Genomic DNA, 17,209 nt, shown 5'->3' with positions numbered 1-17,209 from the left:
TGTATTAAACTTGTGAACGCATTATATATGCAAATACTAATGGTAAACAAAAGTTGATGACAGTGGTAATCTCTCTTGATAAGGGGTCTGAACATCGAAACCGTCACCCAGACCTTTTTGGGGGTCTCTGTAGATCGCTTTTGGTGGTCCGGTTCCACAGGTATCCAATTTCACTCCAAGCATAAAAAGTCTACCGCATGTTGATAAGTAAAGATGACATTTTAAGGACAAATTAAACATTTCTTAATGTTCAAATTTGTGTGAATAGATCTGAAGTTGTCTCAGATTATCAATGGGGAATAATCGTGTGTTTGTGTGTTTTTGGCGTTGTGTAAATTTGTATTTTTCATCTTATCAAGCAATATCATGTGCCAATGTGTGTAAACTTGTTTATCCTAAACTCGAAAGTCTGACCCTGTGGTACTCCAAACTCTAGACTGACATAGCACTGCCCCAAGGATTATTCCGAAACACGTGGAACAAGAATGGAGCAAAAAAGTCCCTTTTAGTTGAACTTGTAGATCGTGTATTAGATGAAGACTGGAGGAGCCAGTGAGACTAGCCCAGTATAACCAACTACTGCTAGATTAGCTAGGAACATATTTGGCCTAGTTTTGTTTTACATTTATCAGCAGGGAAAAATAAAAGGTCACAAATCCCCATTTAGGATTATCACATACTGCAGGAAATTCTTGAGTTTCTTCGAGATAAACCCTGTTTGTGCGAAAGGTCGAAATCACCATTGGTGGGGTGCTGTGTTCCTAATCTTCCAGAGACCCAGAGGGAGTGTTGGTCAATTACTCAGATTACATTGTTCTTTTCCATGAACCACAGCGGTCTTAGAAATATCCTCGATGGCAAGGAAACCGATGAATCTTCAGTCCTCCACAGAGCGTCAAATCCCTCTGTCTCTAGTCATATATCGCCGTACAATAATACATTATACAAAATGCGGGGCACGATCCCCATTTCGAGACGTTGACCAAGGGTTTATAGTTCGGCCTTATGATTTTATGATGGTCAATTTCATTTTAAAATTCTTTATTCCGAAAGCCCATGAAAGAGCATTTAATAAAGTATAGATTGGTCAGAATTGACGCGTTTGGTATAGTAATCGCGGAGTATGAAAATAAATTTGATAAACCGTGGGTGATAAAGGGTTATAAACCTTGAAATATATCTCTTAATTTAACTGATATAGCCAGCCGAACACGTCCGTGCTTACGTCTTGTGTTTTTGTTTTCGCCTTTTAAAACAGATTACACACAAATATGGCGACAGCTGGGGTTAAATAAATCGAAAGGCATTAGCGTACATATTGCTGAACAATTACTGAATCATTACCTGGTAATTTCAGTTATATTTTATTCAACTTATCTAAAAGTGAGAGCAGGGGATTTATAATGAAAGGAACATTCAGTCGAACGTTTCCAATATCTAGGCTAATAAAACTCCAGACCCACGACGGAAACCAGGTCCCGCAAATCCTAATCACCGCTGCCGTCAGATTTATTACGTTTCGCACTTGCATAAATTCAGCAAAATGAAAATTCATCTGAAACGTCCGACTTAATTGCATATTATCTAATACTCAATATGTTGACGATATTGGGAAACATTGCTGTGGTCTTTGATGGTATCCTTGGAGATGCATCCACCCTGTAAACACCTGCATATTGTAAAGGATTTGTTCTAGAAGCGCCAGATCAGCGCTGATTAATAGACTCGTGGGTAATCGTGGAAACATTGCTTACTCCGGGTATGAGGTCAGCCAAACACAGCGGTCACCCACATTATCCAAATTCATTCCAGTTGAATCACTGGTGTTGGAATCGTTGAAGTTATGACAATTTTTCTTCTTCAAATTTTCGTCGTGTTTGATAATAGGTTGAATATTTATCTTTAAAATCGGTTCGTTTTGATCATTTTATAGAAATTACAGCAATATGAATCCCTTCATATTTTAATGTAAAGGAGGGAAGTTTGTAAGTTTATGGTTGCTGCGAATGTGGTAGAAAATCGTAAAACAAAAATCTGGATTTATTACAGCAGTTGTATTGCAATAAACACGTACTTGAGACTCAAATGAAGATCCCGCCCTCTAGCTGTGTTAGGTCGCACACTGCTTTCTTTGTTTAATCGGCAGGGTTCCCTCCCACAACATGGATTCGTGTACAAGTTGTCCGACAATACTTATTCTAAAATCTTTATATGGTGTTGTTTGAGAACATGCTAACCCAACAAGAACATCAGGAAATTCTGGATAATGTAAAGTTTTCTGGGTAACTGTAAACAAGCCATTTATTACACTGTATCGATATTGTATTCTGAGCCTGATGCCAAATTTTCACATTAGGCAGCGAATTTTTTGACACGCTGTAAAATTAGTACCCCCAACGTGCTGTAACTCTCAGACATTCTATCTCAATTTACCCTAGCAATCAATAACTCCGTCATTTTGATACATATATCTTTTATAATCCGTCATTCGAAAACCGGCTCACAGCACGGAGTGTGTCTTTTTTTGTGATTAAGGACGTTTTAAAATGAGGGGTTCGACCCCTTTTCTTATTCACACCTTTTTGCATTGAGGTGCATTACTTTTGTCCTAGGAAATGCAGTGTGTCCGCCAGAATTCGGGGCTTTTCATTAGGACTAAGTTATATAAAGATCTAGTACGCATTACATTGATTGATTTTTGTCAATGCAATGTGATAAAAGGTAAAATCTCATTGGGAGCCACTTCAAACAGTGAAAATTGTGCATTTGTCTTCAACCCTGATAACCCATGTTGTCAGAGTGCTTCAGTTTGTAGCGCTGACAAGAGCATGGACAAATTTGATTTTATTGGAAATAGATACCAAGAATAGTTTTTGAATAACAGAAAAATGCGAACCGACTTGTACGATTTATCTTTGCTACTAAGGAACCCCCATATAGATTATGCATTCACCAGATGAATTTACACACCTAAACATCTTTTAAAATTTTCGCGTTTTCTAATTTCAGGCAAAGTTGGCAATTCTCCAACAAGAGCGCGATTTGGCACTTGCGCAAAATCGACAACTCGCGGATGAAATTCAGACGATACGCATCTACTATAGGTATACAATAAGATGTATTTCATATTCCTTTGACATAAGATTAAAGTTATACGAATTATTTAATGTCGTATGAATTAAACAAAAAGCAAACAAAGACAGATTTGTTATGAATTCTTTCAGCCTCCACAAATCCCTCACCTCGGAGTCCCAGCCCGCGGATGAAGTCAACTCACTTCATCCCTTCAAGTCCTCGATGAGCAACAATACAGAGAAGGAAAAGCGCCACCTGGTAGAACAGCTAGCAGAGGAAAGGCGGGAAAAGAATCATCTACAAATTGAACTAGAAAAAATGGAGGCATGCGTAGAGGAGAGCTCAAGGGAGAGCGAGAGGTCAGGGTTGAATTGAAATTTTGTGGGATTTTTAGATATGGCGAAGTTGATTCTTCCATAATTTTACCATACATTTTCATTTTAATAGAATTGTAAATTGATGTCTAACTGTTGTTTTTAGGTTGAACAATTTGGTTGGTACACTAAGACGAAAATTGAAAACAGAGTTGGCGAAGGCAGAAGCGGCTGTTTCACATGATAAAATCTCGTAAGAAAATGATCAGGCTCTTTGACTTTTCTGTAATATGAATTGTGACATTCCTGACGTTTTGTGTTCACTTTCACTGTCTTTGATACGAATGAGCTTAAAATGTGAGGACAACAGATTGTGTAAACGTTATACCTGTCCGTGTAGTTGTTCATTTTCACACAGGTGTGGTGCCTCTGCATACTCTAGAAGTGGATAGATGATATACATGTACAGCTATTGTTAATGTTTACCAAATTATGAAATAATTTCTCAATACAGATAGGTATTCACTGTTGGTTTGATTAAGTTATCTGAATTGTTATCTATTCAGTGTGGGTAGCATCATTGGACTGGTTGTCTTTGTCAGTTTTACAGCTGATGTTTCATGTGATCTATAAAATTATTTACAGTGAAGTAGAGAGAGAAGAAGAAGCATAGGATATATATATGTCATGATTTAGATAATTTATTAAAAGTTCTTATTTGTGTGCTATATAATTGTGTTACAATTTGAACATTTTATACTATGTCATTTACATATACCTGGTATATATTGATATTATGTACATATATAAATATATATATATTTATATTCTGTAGTTTGATATACAACTTCCCATTTGGCAATATTATGACTTCTATTTATAGACGTCACTGTGGGTATTTTCTTCCGTTTTTGTGCAATCTCTTTCTTTCATATACTGCCATAAACCTTTCCATTCTTTAAATTAATGAAAGGATTCTTTTTAAATATTGCGAAAAAATACTATTATACCTTGAAAAAGGCAATGATATGATGTAAATCATATAGCACTGCACTCCATATCTTGTGTTTGTACCTGCTTGCACTTTTGTTCCATTGCTATCATAGATATATTTTTATTGTATTTTCAACATGTCATCAGTTATTTTTTTTTGTTGCCATTGTGATAACACGGTCCTTCTACACACTATATATCATAGATTGTTTTCTGTCACATGACTACACACTATATATCATAGATTGTTTTCTGTCACGTGACTACACACTATATATCGTAGATTGTTTTCTGTCACGTGACTATACACTATATTTCATAGATTATTTTCACTATATATCATAGATTGTTTTCTGTCACGTGACTACACACTATATATCATAGATTGTTTTCTGTCACGTGACTACACACTATATATCATAGATTGTTTTCTGTCACGTGACTATACACTATATTTCATAGATTATTTTCACTATATATCATAGATTGTTTTCTGTCACGTGACTACACACTATATATCATAGATTGTTTTCTGTCACGTGACTACACACTATATATCATAGATTGTTTTCTGTCACGTGACTGCACACTATATATCATAGATTGTTTTCTGTCACGTGACTACACACTATATTTTATAGATTGTTTTCTGTCACGTGACTACACATTTTGTATCAGATTGTTTTCTGTCACGTGGCTACACACTGTGTCAGATTGTTTTCTGTCACGTGACTACACACTATACATGTATATCATAGATTGTTTTCTGTCACTTGACTACACACTGTGTATCATAGATTGTTTTCTGTCACGTTTCTACACAAGGTATGTCAAAGTTCCGTCCCGTTTATTTTTCTTTTCTTTACGTTTTCTATTTCATGATCGATTTATAACAATGTCTCATTCTGTTGTGATATACATATTTATTGGTCATTAGATTACTAATATAATTAAGAAATATATAATTGTTATTTTTAAGAGATTACGATATTTAATAAATTTTACAGAACAACTTTTGTTATTTCTTTGTATCAAAGTTCTGCAAAATGGATTTAAAATTTTGGAATATATTCTTTATTGAGCTTTTACATTTCAAATTCCGCCATATACGGCAACATACTTTCAATAAAGTGAAATTCAAACATGGCGATTGTCAGTTTACTGTAAAAACAAAAGCAGTACAATACCATATACATGTTGTGATTCATTGTATAAAAACCATGAACTTTACTAGCCGCTTAAACTGAAATTCGGAAATATAATTCTGAAAATCTATACATGTAACTGTTTGCATACTTGATAATGTTTATCAGTGTAATTAAGAATTCAATTTCATTTCTGAAAATTCATGTCCATGAGGTTATGAAATGCGAGGCTTCACGTCTGCATACTTATGAAGCACATTAGTGCCGACATGAGAAGTGCCGACTTGAAGCGTTGCAGCTCATACCCTCACGTATTTTATTATATACATTCTACTTTCATTTCTGTCAAAATCCCCAAAATACACATAATTTTTTTTTTAAATCAAGATTCATGCGCGCATTGTTCACAGGTAGAGCGGATTCATGAGGAAATGGCTATCATTATGCCACCTTTTCCCAGAATGGGGGTACATCGTTTTAGTGTGAATTCTTTTTCCGCTTCTGGTACAAAGTTTGTCCGGGTCATAACTTTTTGCTTTTGACATAGGCCCTTGATATTTGGTATGTGGGTATATCATGATAAGACAGTGTGTCCCGTACCATTTTTGATTACTTTTGCATTTGACCTTTTATGTAAAGGTCAAATAATCGAATTTTGGGGCATTTTTTTTGGTCCGGACAATACCTTTTTTTTGGTCTTTTGACATAGGTCCTCGATATTTGGTAAGTGGGTATACCATGATAAGACATTTTTGATGACCTTGACATTTCATGTAAGGTCAAATAATAGAATAGACATATGTCTTTTATATTCGGTACGTTGGTATATATGAACACTGTTTTGAAATATTTAATAATTTTATATAAGAAAACACGGTCGAAATATTTCAGAACTTTTAGTCATATATAATGGAATATAAGGGATGCAAAAAAAAAAGAGCAAAAAAACCCACGATAAAGTCAAGAATGTTACCACTTTTTGCAATCCCGGGAAAATTGCCTGTCATGGTACTGTAATATAAATATGTTTATGAATAATTTGTCGCTTTTCGATAAAAGATTCTTCGGAAAGAAAATAAACATCTTTTGAAGAGTTCTACTCGCATTTTTCAAATATAGGATATTTCTATTAATTTCATTGGAAAATTGTATCACGTGGGTATGTGACGTCTAAAGTCATAAGATGCATAGTAATATTGCATTAGTCTGGTCCCCCTTCCCACAATTCCGTTCGCGCACTCTCAATGTAGAGAGTGCGCGAACGGAATTGTGGGAAGGGGGACCAGACTAATATTGCATGGCATCCGGAACACCTCGGACCTTCGGTGAAAAAGCCCGAGGTGTTCCGGATGTATTGCATAGAACATCACAATACAAACCTATATGTCACTTAATTACAAAGATAGCATACAATTTTTAAAAAGACATCCATACTTATATCTCAGATTAGATATACCAGAAGTTCAATTTGTGGTTATACGGGGACTCATCATACTACCTTATAAGTTCTCTGCGTCTCCGCACACAGATACACTACCAGATACCGCATCACACAAATGTACGTCCGCGATTACAACGCGGTCTAATATTACATATCGCAATAAGTGCGCATTTATCACATGATACATGTAATAGCTCCAAATCTAAAAATTTTATTTTGTTGTAAAAATATGCTATTATGATAGTTTTGTATGTAACTTTGACCATAGTCACTAAAATAAGTCATTGATAAAATCAAAACTAAGTTTAGATTTTATCAAAATAAAGATTTCGGTTCTATTAAATATAAGCATTACATAGAAATCATTTTTGTACGGGAAGACAATAATGTAATTTTGCTAATTCAGAGCCTCTGGATAGGTTTTCTAACACAAATATTAAAAGAAAAGTTTATAAACCGTATTTTTTTTTTGTCATCACAATTTTGCAACAAAGATTTTCGACACCAAAATGACAGCTAGTGTTGCTTTAGTAAAAAGCATACAGTTTCATAAATGAATTGAATTTGCAAGGTACGAAATTGGAGTATATAGAAAAAAGTTCAATATAATATTGAATTAAATGTTATAAATATGTAAATTCAAGGGGAAAAAATATATCACGTGCGAAACAGATATTGAAAATTAATCATGGATTAAAGTCGGGAAAAGTCACTGCACTTCGTGCCTTCGTAGAGGCAAGAGACATCGTGTGCCTATTACCAACTGGCTATGGGGGGAAAGTATCATTTTACAGCCAATGTAATTTCTTCCTGATGACCCCCATCGCCATCTTTTTGAGAAGTAGTTCGCTGCATGGAACTCTCTATCCCACCAGGCCTGTATGGAAGAGTTGGTCTGTGTGCACTATGGCGGAGGTTTGACAGACCCATATCGACCACGAAGACTCGACCGATACTAACTATTATTTGATATACATGTACATGTAGGTCCGTTTAACTACATGTCGACCAACATGTCCATTATAGCAGGGGCGGATCAAGGGATTGCGGTTACGGGGGGCGCCACTTTATTAGGCAGTGGGTCCAGGGCGAAGCCCTGGTGGTGGTCCAGGGGGCGAAGCCCCCAAAAGCTTCTGGATTTTACAGATTTTATGGGGCTTGACATATTTCTCCTTTTTAGTCATTTGTACTATTTTCTATCATTTTTTATAAGGTGAAATTAATAAAATGACCCAAATTTTAAGGGTTTTTTTTTGGGGGGGGGATTAAGTTCTCCCAATAAAGTAATTCAAGAAATCAAAAGATTTTGTCGTTTATTTCTCCAGGAGTGGAAGAAATTATTGCTTCTTTTATCGTTTAGTACATTTTTCAAAACAAGATACAGTGATTTACCTTAAATTTGAAAATTTTAGGGGGGGGGGCGCCGGCTGCGCCCCCTCTAAATCCGCCACTGCATTATAGTATTTCTATAAATTCATTGGGATATAAAATGCAGTTGTCATCGCTGGAAAATGTAAAGTTTCGTAGGTTTTAAATTGTAATTAAGATGCCTCCATACTGCTGTCGCTTGTTGGTGTCGTGTGCTTCTGTTTGTAGGAAATCGACAAATCTTTACTTACCTGTGTCGACACATTCGTTTTAAGTTTAGTCTTTGAATAAACTACATATATTAATTGTCTTGTGGATCATTTTCTAAATCCTTACACTAATCCCCATGTTTGAATTTTCGTCCTGTTTCAGTAATGCACAGAACACTTTCATCTTCAGGTCTACCCAGGGCGTCACTGTGGAGAGACGAAACCCTCGACATATCGCTGCGTGAAATATATTTATTTGCTTTTTTAGCATTTTCTCTCTATACAAAAAAAGGAATTATCGAAGTTAGATTTGAATTTTATGTTAAAAACCGTTTGACCTATGCAACTGATTTCAACAGCGGTCGACACCTTTTGTATAGAAACTTGATAACGGTGTGTTTGTCCAAAGAAGTACGAGACATGTATGATTTAGAGATGAATTTATATTTCCTGTGCAGTATTTTAAACAAGTGTGTGTATGGGGAAAACGTTATCAAATAAACTCCTCACAAGGGATACCAATCATGCAAGATTATAATAAATAAAAATTCCAAACGGATTATGCATGTATTTATCCCATTGAAGTTGGAGGTAAAAATTCCATATTACAAGGACCGACAATTAATCGTGGGGACCAAAATCAACACTGTCCAACTGGATTTAACTCAATCTGTGGACACAGATCACCTTTCGTTTTCGGGGCATTAGCATCATCTTTGATGCGATCCTCCTTCGCGGAAAATAAAATGGGCATTCAAAGAGTCCCGGCTACGCCGTGTTTACCTTCACTAATGAAGTGATAATACAAAAACTTATATCTCAATTAAATCGCTGACCGTTGTTTGTATATTTCTTTTTCTTTTATGTCGGTACACAAAATGGGCTTCATCTAGACGATGTTTGTCAGGAGTAAACACAAGTATTTTGGGGCCCAGGGACCATTTCCGGAATCGTGCTTGCGAGGGGAAATTCTTTAATCTACTTGTCCTTTTCACATTCTTTACATCAATTACGCACCTTTTGTTATTCCGCTCTAGAAAGAAAGTTACGACGCGAAAATCACAGTGAAGCAATCCTGAAAATAAAACACCCAAAACTAGAATAAAGTAATACAATGTAGCGTAGAAATGTCGAATTTTATACTTTTTTGTGTTTTCAGTCATTTATTGTACACAGTCTTACATTCGCTGCGACTTAATTTTGGCTATTTTTACTGGGAAAATAAACATACACGATGAACTTGCCGTTTTATATGATTTAAATAAACGAATGTCGACAAGAACCATGGGAAGACAAAGCACCTGTACACAGTTTCATTCCCCCCCCCCCCCTTGTTTGCTTCTTGAAGATGTTTTAGACAACATTTTCCACGAGGTTAACATCTGATAACCGATTTGTTCTCTTCTTCGTTTTTATTCCAGATTTATGCAAAATTGTGTTCAGAACGACTATGAAAATGACGGATTGTCAGAGAAATTATTTTGCCGATAACGTTATAAACGCTCAATTTAATTATTCATTATGCAAGTTCCAAAGACAAATTACATATCAAAAATTCTGCGAGGATGTGTCAGGAATCGGTCTTCAATAAAACAATTCCCTCTGGGTGATATCGCCGGAATATTGCAATAGGAAAATGCACAAGTGCGTAATATATTAGCGATTTTAGAGCCTTACCGACAAAATTGGTGAAATTAATTAATATCTTTTAGTTTCCGCGGGGCGAAAATGTCGGCGCTTTATTAGTAGGAAAACCGATCTCTAGTTATTGGTTTGTTAGCAGTTTAATATCTTTATTTAATTAATATATGATTTAATCGCTTGCACCCGTCTCGCAAAGGGACTTAAATTTACTGCTAGGCTTTCATCGGTGACAATTTTCGCCTACCTGAAGCACAGAAAAACCAACAATATTGTTTGATACCCATAAGTGATAGCTGGTGTCAACTGATGTTAAATGGGGACAAGGCAAATGAGGAACGATTTATTAATTAAGAAGAAGTGCCTGGCCAGATACAAAGGGAAACACGATTGTATCTTTTTACTTTGGGTTACTTTGGAAGTCACGCACACATTTTAGTTATATTTGTTCAGTACTCCACATTTGTGATTGTTCCATCAAATCCAGCAATTTCTGGTTTTATATTAATAATAATTATTAACAGAAATAAAGACTTTAATAGAAATATTGACTTTGAACCATACATTGGGGCAAAGACATGATATTTCATAAATTTCCGTGCAAGAAAGAGATGTACTTTTCATGTAGAATATCGAAAAATTAATCATCTAATGAATTAATCAGGTCTCACAATAATTTTTATATTCTTTAGGGATAAAATTTAAACTTGATTTTGCTTTATTCTGCCTGGTCTTTATCATAAGATAAACACCACAACCGTTTGAGAAAGTAAGGTGTTACAAATGTATGCTGTTCACAGAGGCATGTCAGCGCGTGAATTATCGGCAAGTGGTTCTGAAGTGTGCATAATTTGTTTTGTTTAGAAAATGTTGCCAATTAACAAAAATATTGTGCCTTGATGAAGAATGAGAGTTTATAAAGCGAACTGAAGATGTATGTGTTTGGGATAAGCCGTAATGAAGTACGGAGTTCGACACCCGAGTCTATTTTCACTGGACAATAATCGTTAGAACTGTTTGTCTTCTATCTTCACACATTTGTAAGCTGTGCGAAAAGATTAATAATCTGTTAAATAACCAAACTCTTTTATAAGTAATCGCTGTTTACCTTTGCTAGAAAGTGTTGTCTTTAAACGCACAAATCTTCCAGTTTTATATTGCCTAGGCAAACGGAGGACTCTAAATTTGAATTCTCATTAAAGTTGATCTGAAAATCAAATATTAACGCCTGCCAAATTTTGGGACTTAGTGCACGTTTTTCATTGGAACCAAGAGACTACTTATTATAGGATATAATCTGCCAATATTCTTACAAATTCATATATAGAAGGTATTTATTTTCGGGCACTTGATTTGATATTGACCCAAAAATATTTTTATTTGGATTGTATTAAGTGCAAGAGAGCATGCGTGAAATAGTGTCATGTTTCTAAACAATTACTGGCTCTGTATTTCATTGTACCGTGTTGTATTCGTATCAGATGGATATGATTCCTGTTTGAAAAGGCATGACGACACATGATACCATCGGAAATCCTCTGCATCTTACACTGCAGCTCAGACTCACCTATTCCAAAGAACGCCAAGCAACGGGTGTACCTTAAACTGATATTGGATACGAATAATATAATGCTTTGGTGTTAGAAATTTGACATATTGCTTCATGTAACAATAAATTGCAATTTCAGTGTGAAAATAGTAATATTAAAAAAAAACTAGATGTTGTCATAAGACAGGCATACCAGCACGCACGTGTTTTGCCTTTAAATATACCCTCCGTCGTACTTGTGTAACTAGTAAAGAAGTCGTAATATTTACTTGAATATACATGATCAAATTTAACATGAAATGCATTCTGAGAAGAATGCATTGCCAGACATATATATATTCTTGATGCACATATTTTAAGATGTATTGATTATTCTGTTCGGTAAGTGCCCCTGGGTTATCCCCACCCCCTCATTCTACGATTGCTCAAATATCTTCAAAACAGATATACATATGTAATCCTCACCCCTATACCATATTGCTGCATATACCAAGATGCAATGAGCGTTCTGTCGGACAAGTGTCCTAGGGTCATTGTTTTTTATTGTTCAAATATCTTTAAAAAGGTTGAGATTCCAACTCTTAAAGAAATATATTTTTGCTGGACACAATGTACTAAGCATCGTCGTTTTCCCACCCTATTTGCCTTTCAAGGGGAAAAAGAAAATTATTGCACATCTAAAGGACATCACCAATCATCTCCCAAAAGATGATTTGGAGTCTGCATAAAATGTAAGAGGAGTTCTGGGAACCAGGTTTTTCCTTGTAAAAACGTTGATTTCGACCTACATGTGCTCCCTCAAGGGGTAAAAGTTAATTCCGAAATCAATGAACAATAAGCATATCTACAGGACACCACCAATCATCTTCCAAAAGATAATTTGGCTACTGTGTAAGATATATGAGAAGTTTTTATATTTTTATTTTTTAGAAATTATAAATCATGGGTTTTCTTGTACTCCAGGATAAAATTGAAAGTTCCGAAATCTTATTGCATATTTAGAGGACACCACCTATCATATTACAGAATATTCATTGGTTACAACTTAAAATAAAAGAGGAGTTTGAGGAAGAAGAAGAAAGTCCTACAACAATATACTATAAGTTTCTTTACCAGTGCGGGTATAAGGAAAATAAAACCTTGTGGAATTCGAACTAAAACTACAAAACTGGTACCTCTGTTTGAAAAAAACAAAACAATTGTGACGATGTGCCATTCCTCCTTAATTGACATTGCAAGTTTATCATGATTCACACGAGTTCTGATTTTCATTATGACTGTCAAAATAAATTAAAAAAAACCAAACGGTTCAATTGATTTTCAAAAACTCGTCATCCTTTAAACAGTTTTTTAAAAGTGCAACTTTAACAAGGTCCACAATACAAAGCAGAAATTGGGTTAAGAATCTGGAAGATCACCGTTTGTGACCCTCTCACACCTGGGCAAGGTAAATGTGTGGTCTACCGTGCGGTGTTAAACCTGGCCAGGGGCTATTTGTCTATTACAGCACCTAATAAAACGGTTAACACCACTTCTGACTTCCGACTATAAAATCCTGTTCAGCACTCAATACGTTACCTACCCCAGACTCTAACCGCATCATGCCGACCTTTCCTTTGTTCTTTGGTCTGGAAGTTTAAAGTTGATGAAAAAGTAATTAAAATCTATTCATGTTCTTTAAATGTTTATTGCCAAATCTTCGTTTCTTGTTTTTGACCCGTTCGAGATTTTCTGAACACCCACGATCGTGTTTTCCATATCGTCACCTGTTAGGGGTATCTTGTTTCGAAATCGTCACAAACTCTTACCTTTATGTGAGTATTAATGAACGTGTCATTTGTAAAGGACGTAATGATGAATGAATGATACGCTCCTTTAAAAAAGTGAAAATGGGACTACACAGCTGTAAGATTTAAAACTAAATAAATAAATAACAATTACGTCACATTGTAATGAAAGAAACCCCCAAAACAAAACCATTAACCCTAACACTTACGAGTAACAATATTGAAAATACCGTTTTATTTTAACTGCTAGGGTTCAGCAGCTGGTTGTCAGTGAACTAAATGTTTTAAAATTGTTTATTTATTTTTTTTACTCTAATGCAGATCGACAAAAATAGTTGGTGAATCGGGCCTCATTAAACACTTAATTTTCTGTATACAGTGAGACTTGGATAGATATCGGAATGATAGGAAGTACATGTTTAGATAAACACGTCCATGTATAGATGTTACTGTAACTAAGCATTGGATTAGTGGATTTATGACCCCGCTTAAGGTTATATGTTTTGATTTGAGCTTTTAAAAAGGGAAAACATTTTTCTTCATGGCACTTTCTGCAAATTTCTTTACCAATGCATAATAGTTTATATGATGAACTTGACCTTTGGACCTTCAAAACAAGAGAGGTCCATCTTAAGCTATTTCGTGTTGTTACTTGTATTACGTCCCGTAGAGAATTCCCCCCTCATATCAAAACGTCACCAGCTGTAGGTGAAGTGCCACAAATTTAGACCTATGCTAAGCGCTCAAGGTCGTTGCAGTGAGGGTTCTTTAACGTGCCAACGCCTGCCGCGACACAGGACCTCTTTTTAAAGGTCATATCCGAAAGCCCTCCTAAATGCCTAGCATTTGGCAATCACTACCTATGTTTTACGCCTTGGGTTTGACACGAGTGGGGTTCGAACTCACAACCTCCTGGCTAAGAAGCTAACACTCTTCCACTGAGCTACCGCGACCGGTTGACAGTTCATGTGAAGTTTCACTTGATCAGTATTTAGTACCATTATATGACCTGATGACATTTGGACAAGGGTCATCCTTAAGTCATGGAGACACTTTGTGTGAAGTTTCATTGTTATAGTTCATTTGGTAGATGAAATATGAAAAACAGACGGAAAGGCACACCGTAGCCAAATCAATATCACCTGCTTTTGCTGATTTACAAGTCACAAGGTACATAGAATTAAAGCAAAAAGTTGTTCCACTATTCAAGACTATCAGAACTTTAGCGCTCTTACAAATATGGAAGTAAGACAATCTGGGATCATAGGTGGCCCAAAGCAGAAATACAAACAAAGACGCCCCTATCCCCACTCAAGAGGCAGTCTTCAGTTCGAAAGAAGTTCAAATGACCACAAATCCGGACCTTTTAAATCCATATTGAATTTCATTATGCAAGAAAACAAACCATGGTTTGATGATGCCAGTTCCATTTACGTCAGCAAACTGCACCGAGTATTTGACACCTTAAGGTGGCGGTGTCGTAAAGCGGTTCTCGTTACCCCCGTGTTTAGGACCCGTCTTGTATTTTATTGCCGATTCATGTTTCGGAGTTGTATGACGTTGATGTCGTTTGAATGTAAACTCTACCTAAGTAGAATTATCAAAGGATGAAAGTAATAAACTAAACTCAGTGCATTAATATCCAGTTGTGAAAGGTCTTTACAATTGTGTCGGTTATGTTAAGCAGTGTGAGCTTGTTTTGATGGTCGTCACGTTTTATAATTTGTCCATGCACCTCTAACATATTATGCTTTAAGATAGAATTATTAATTTTGTGCTTTAACAAGATCATAAAATCAAGTATTGTTTGAGGAAATGATAGAGGACATTGTTCACAAATCAGGGATCAAGTTGATGCCAACGAAAAATTTATTTCATCGAATTACAGTATGCAAAAGCAATGGCTCCGGTCAATCCTTGTTGATATTATTCTGCTACAGTATAAGAAAGTCTCTAACAGTCAAATACAGTATAATCTAACAGTCAAGTACAGTAAAATCTAACAGTCAAATACAGTAAAATCTAACAGTCAAATATAGTAAAATCTAACAGTCAAATACAGTAAAATCTAACAGTCAAATACAGTAAAATCTAACAGTCAAGTACAGTAAAATCTAACAGTCAAGTGCAGTCAAATCTAACAGTCAAATACAGTCAAATCTAACAGTCAAATACAGTCAAATCTAACAGTCAAATACAGTAAAATCTAACAGTCAAGTACAGTAAAATCTAACAGTCAAGTACAGTAAAATCTAACAGGCAAGTACAGTCAAATCTAACAGTCAAATACAGTCAAATCTAACAGTCAAATATAGTAAAATCTAACAGTCAAGTACAGTAAAATCTAACAGGCAAGTACAGTAAAATCTAACAGTCAAATACAGTAAAATCTAACAGTCAAGTACTGTAAAATCTAACAGTCAATTACAGTAAAATGTAACAGTCAATTACAGTAAAAATCTAACAGTCAAATACAGTCAAATCTAACAGTCAAATATAGTAAAATCTAACAGTCAAGTACAGTAAAATCTAACAGGCAAGTACAGTAAAATCTAACAGTCAAGTACAGTAAAATCTAACAGTCACATAAAATGTAAAATGACGTACGTTGTGCTGAGCCTTACCATTCTTTATGTGAGATGTGTTGTATTTTGGACAGAATTCAGCTTTTAAAAAACCTTTACATCTAGATATACTTAGTAGATACTCCCAACAAGGGAACATAATTTGCATTCAGACATCTATACAGTAATAATGTCAATATGATATTCCGATGTACATTGTAGAAATTGTCACCATTAAGGCAATCGAGAAGACCGTACTCTCAATTCCAAAGGTCAACGGAGGTCAAAAGAAAGCGACCTCACTCCTAAAACAAGTTCCAAGTACTTGATTCGGTTTTCTAGGACTTTAATTCGAAATAAACGGACTTTTTAAAGCTCTTTGGCATACATCTTGAATTTCACTAATAACAATTCAAAAGTTCTGCTATATGGATGTCAAAATATCCGAATATTGAAGAGTGTGCCCAAAAGATTTGAGGTTTTCTTAGAGTTCTGTCAGTGATGTCGATGGATTCAATTCTCATATACTAATCCAGAAAAGTAAAGTTTACTGGCGCCTTCCAGTCTGTGTTGTTTTGTCCGTCATGGTACAATTTTTTCATTAAAAAGAAATAAAGTCACGTGGGTTTAGACGATATCACGTGATCGTTTTGGGTGAATCTTGAAATATGTTGAAAACTATCCCCAAATATTTTTTTGTCAAAAAAGCAACAAAGAATTCTCTGCTTGAATGAACCACTTGGGCCCTTATTCCTTACTTGTGTGAGAATATAACAAGCTCGTTAGTCTGATTTTGATTTAAGTTGAATCCTGGAGATGGTTTTTCTCAATTGTAGTCTAGGTATAATGAACAACATTTGCGACGATTTCTTGTCTCATGTTGCGATTTTTCATACCAGTTTATCAGAATTACTCCCTGTAAGTATTTCCTTTCTCTCTGCTAATTCAGTACGGAGTTGTCTAATTTTAAATTTAATTCTTTAATCTAATTATTAATAATAATTTGCAATTTTTTAAACGAATAAGAAAATTATATTTATATATAACATTTCTAAAAGAGGTAAAGAACGGTCCATGCATCGTCTGCAAAATCATCTTTCACAATTTTGATTTAGAATTGATA

The 17,209-nt window shown here is 35.3% G+C and overlaps 1 protein-coding gene across 2 annotated transcripts in view; it reads left to right on the top strand.

Annotated features, from left to right (window-relative positions):
* LOC125650769 (mirror-image polydactyly gene 1 protein-like) overlaps window positions 1-5,394 on the top strand; it is a 42,072-nt gene extending 36,678 nt beyond the window's left edge. For both annotated transcript variants that reach the window (XM_048879298.2, XM_048879301.2), the window contains exons 10-13: window positions 3,010-3,104; window positions 3,225-3,434; window positions 3,556-3,642; window positions 3,808-5,394. In XM_048879298.2, coding sequence (XP_048735255.2) covers window positions 3,010-3,104; window positions 3,225-3,434; window positions 3,556-3,642; window positions 3,808-3,841 — 426 coding nt within the window. In that variant the 3' untranslated portion in view covers window positions 3,842-5,394. The remainder of the gene's footprint in view (window positions 1-3,009; window positions 3,105-3,224; window positions 3,435-3,555; window positions 3,643-3,807) is intronic.
* The last annotated feature ends 11,815 nt before the right edge of the window (window positions 5,395-17,209 follow it).

The sequence above is a fragment of the Ostrea edulis genome, chromosome 5 (genome assembly GCF_947568905.1).
Source record: "Ostrea edulis chromosome 5, xbOstEdul1.1, whole genome shotgun sequence".
Classification (NCBI taxonomy): domain Eukaryota; kingdom Metazoa; phylum Mollusca; class Bivalvia; order Ostreida; family Ostreidae; genus Ostrea; species Ostrea edulis.
Note: the sequence above shows the minus strand (reverse complement) of the source record. Positions and strands in the feature narration are given on the sequence as shown.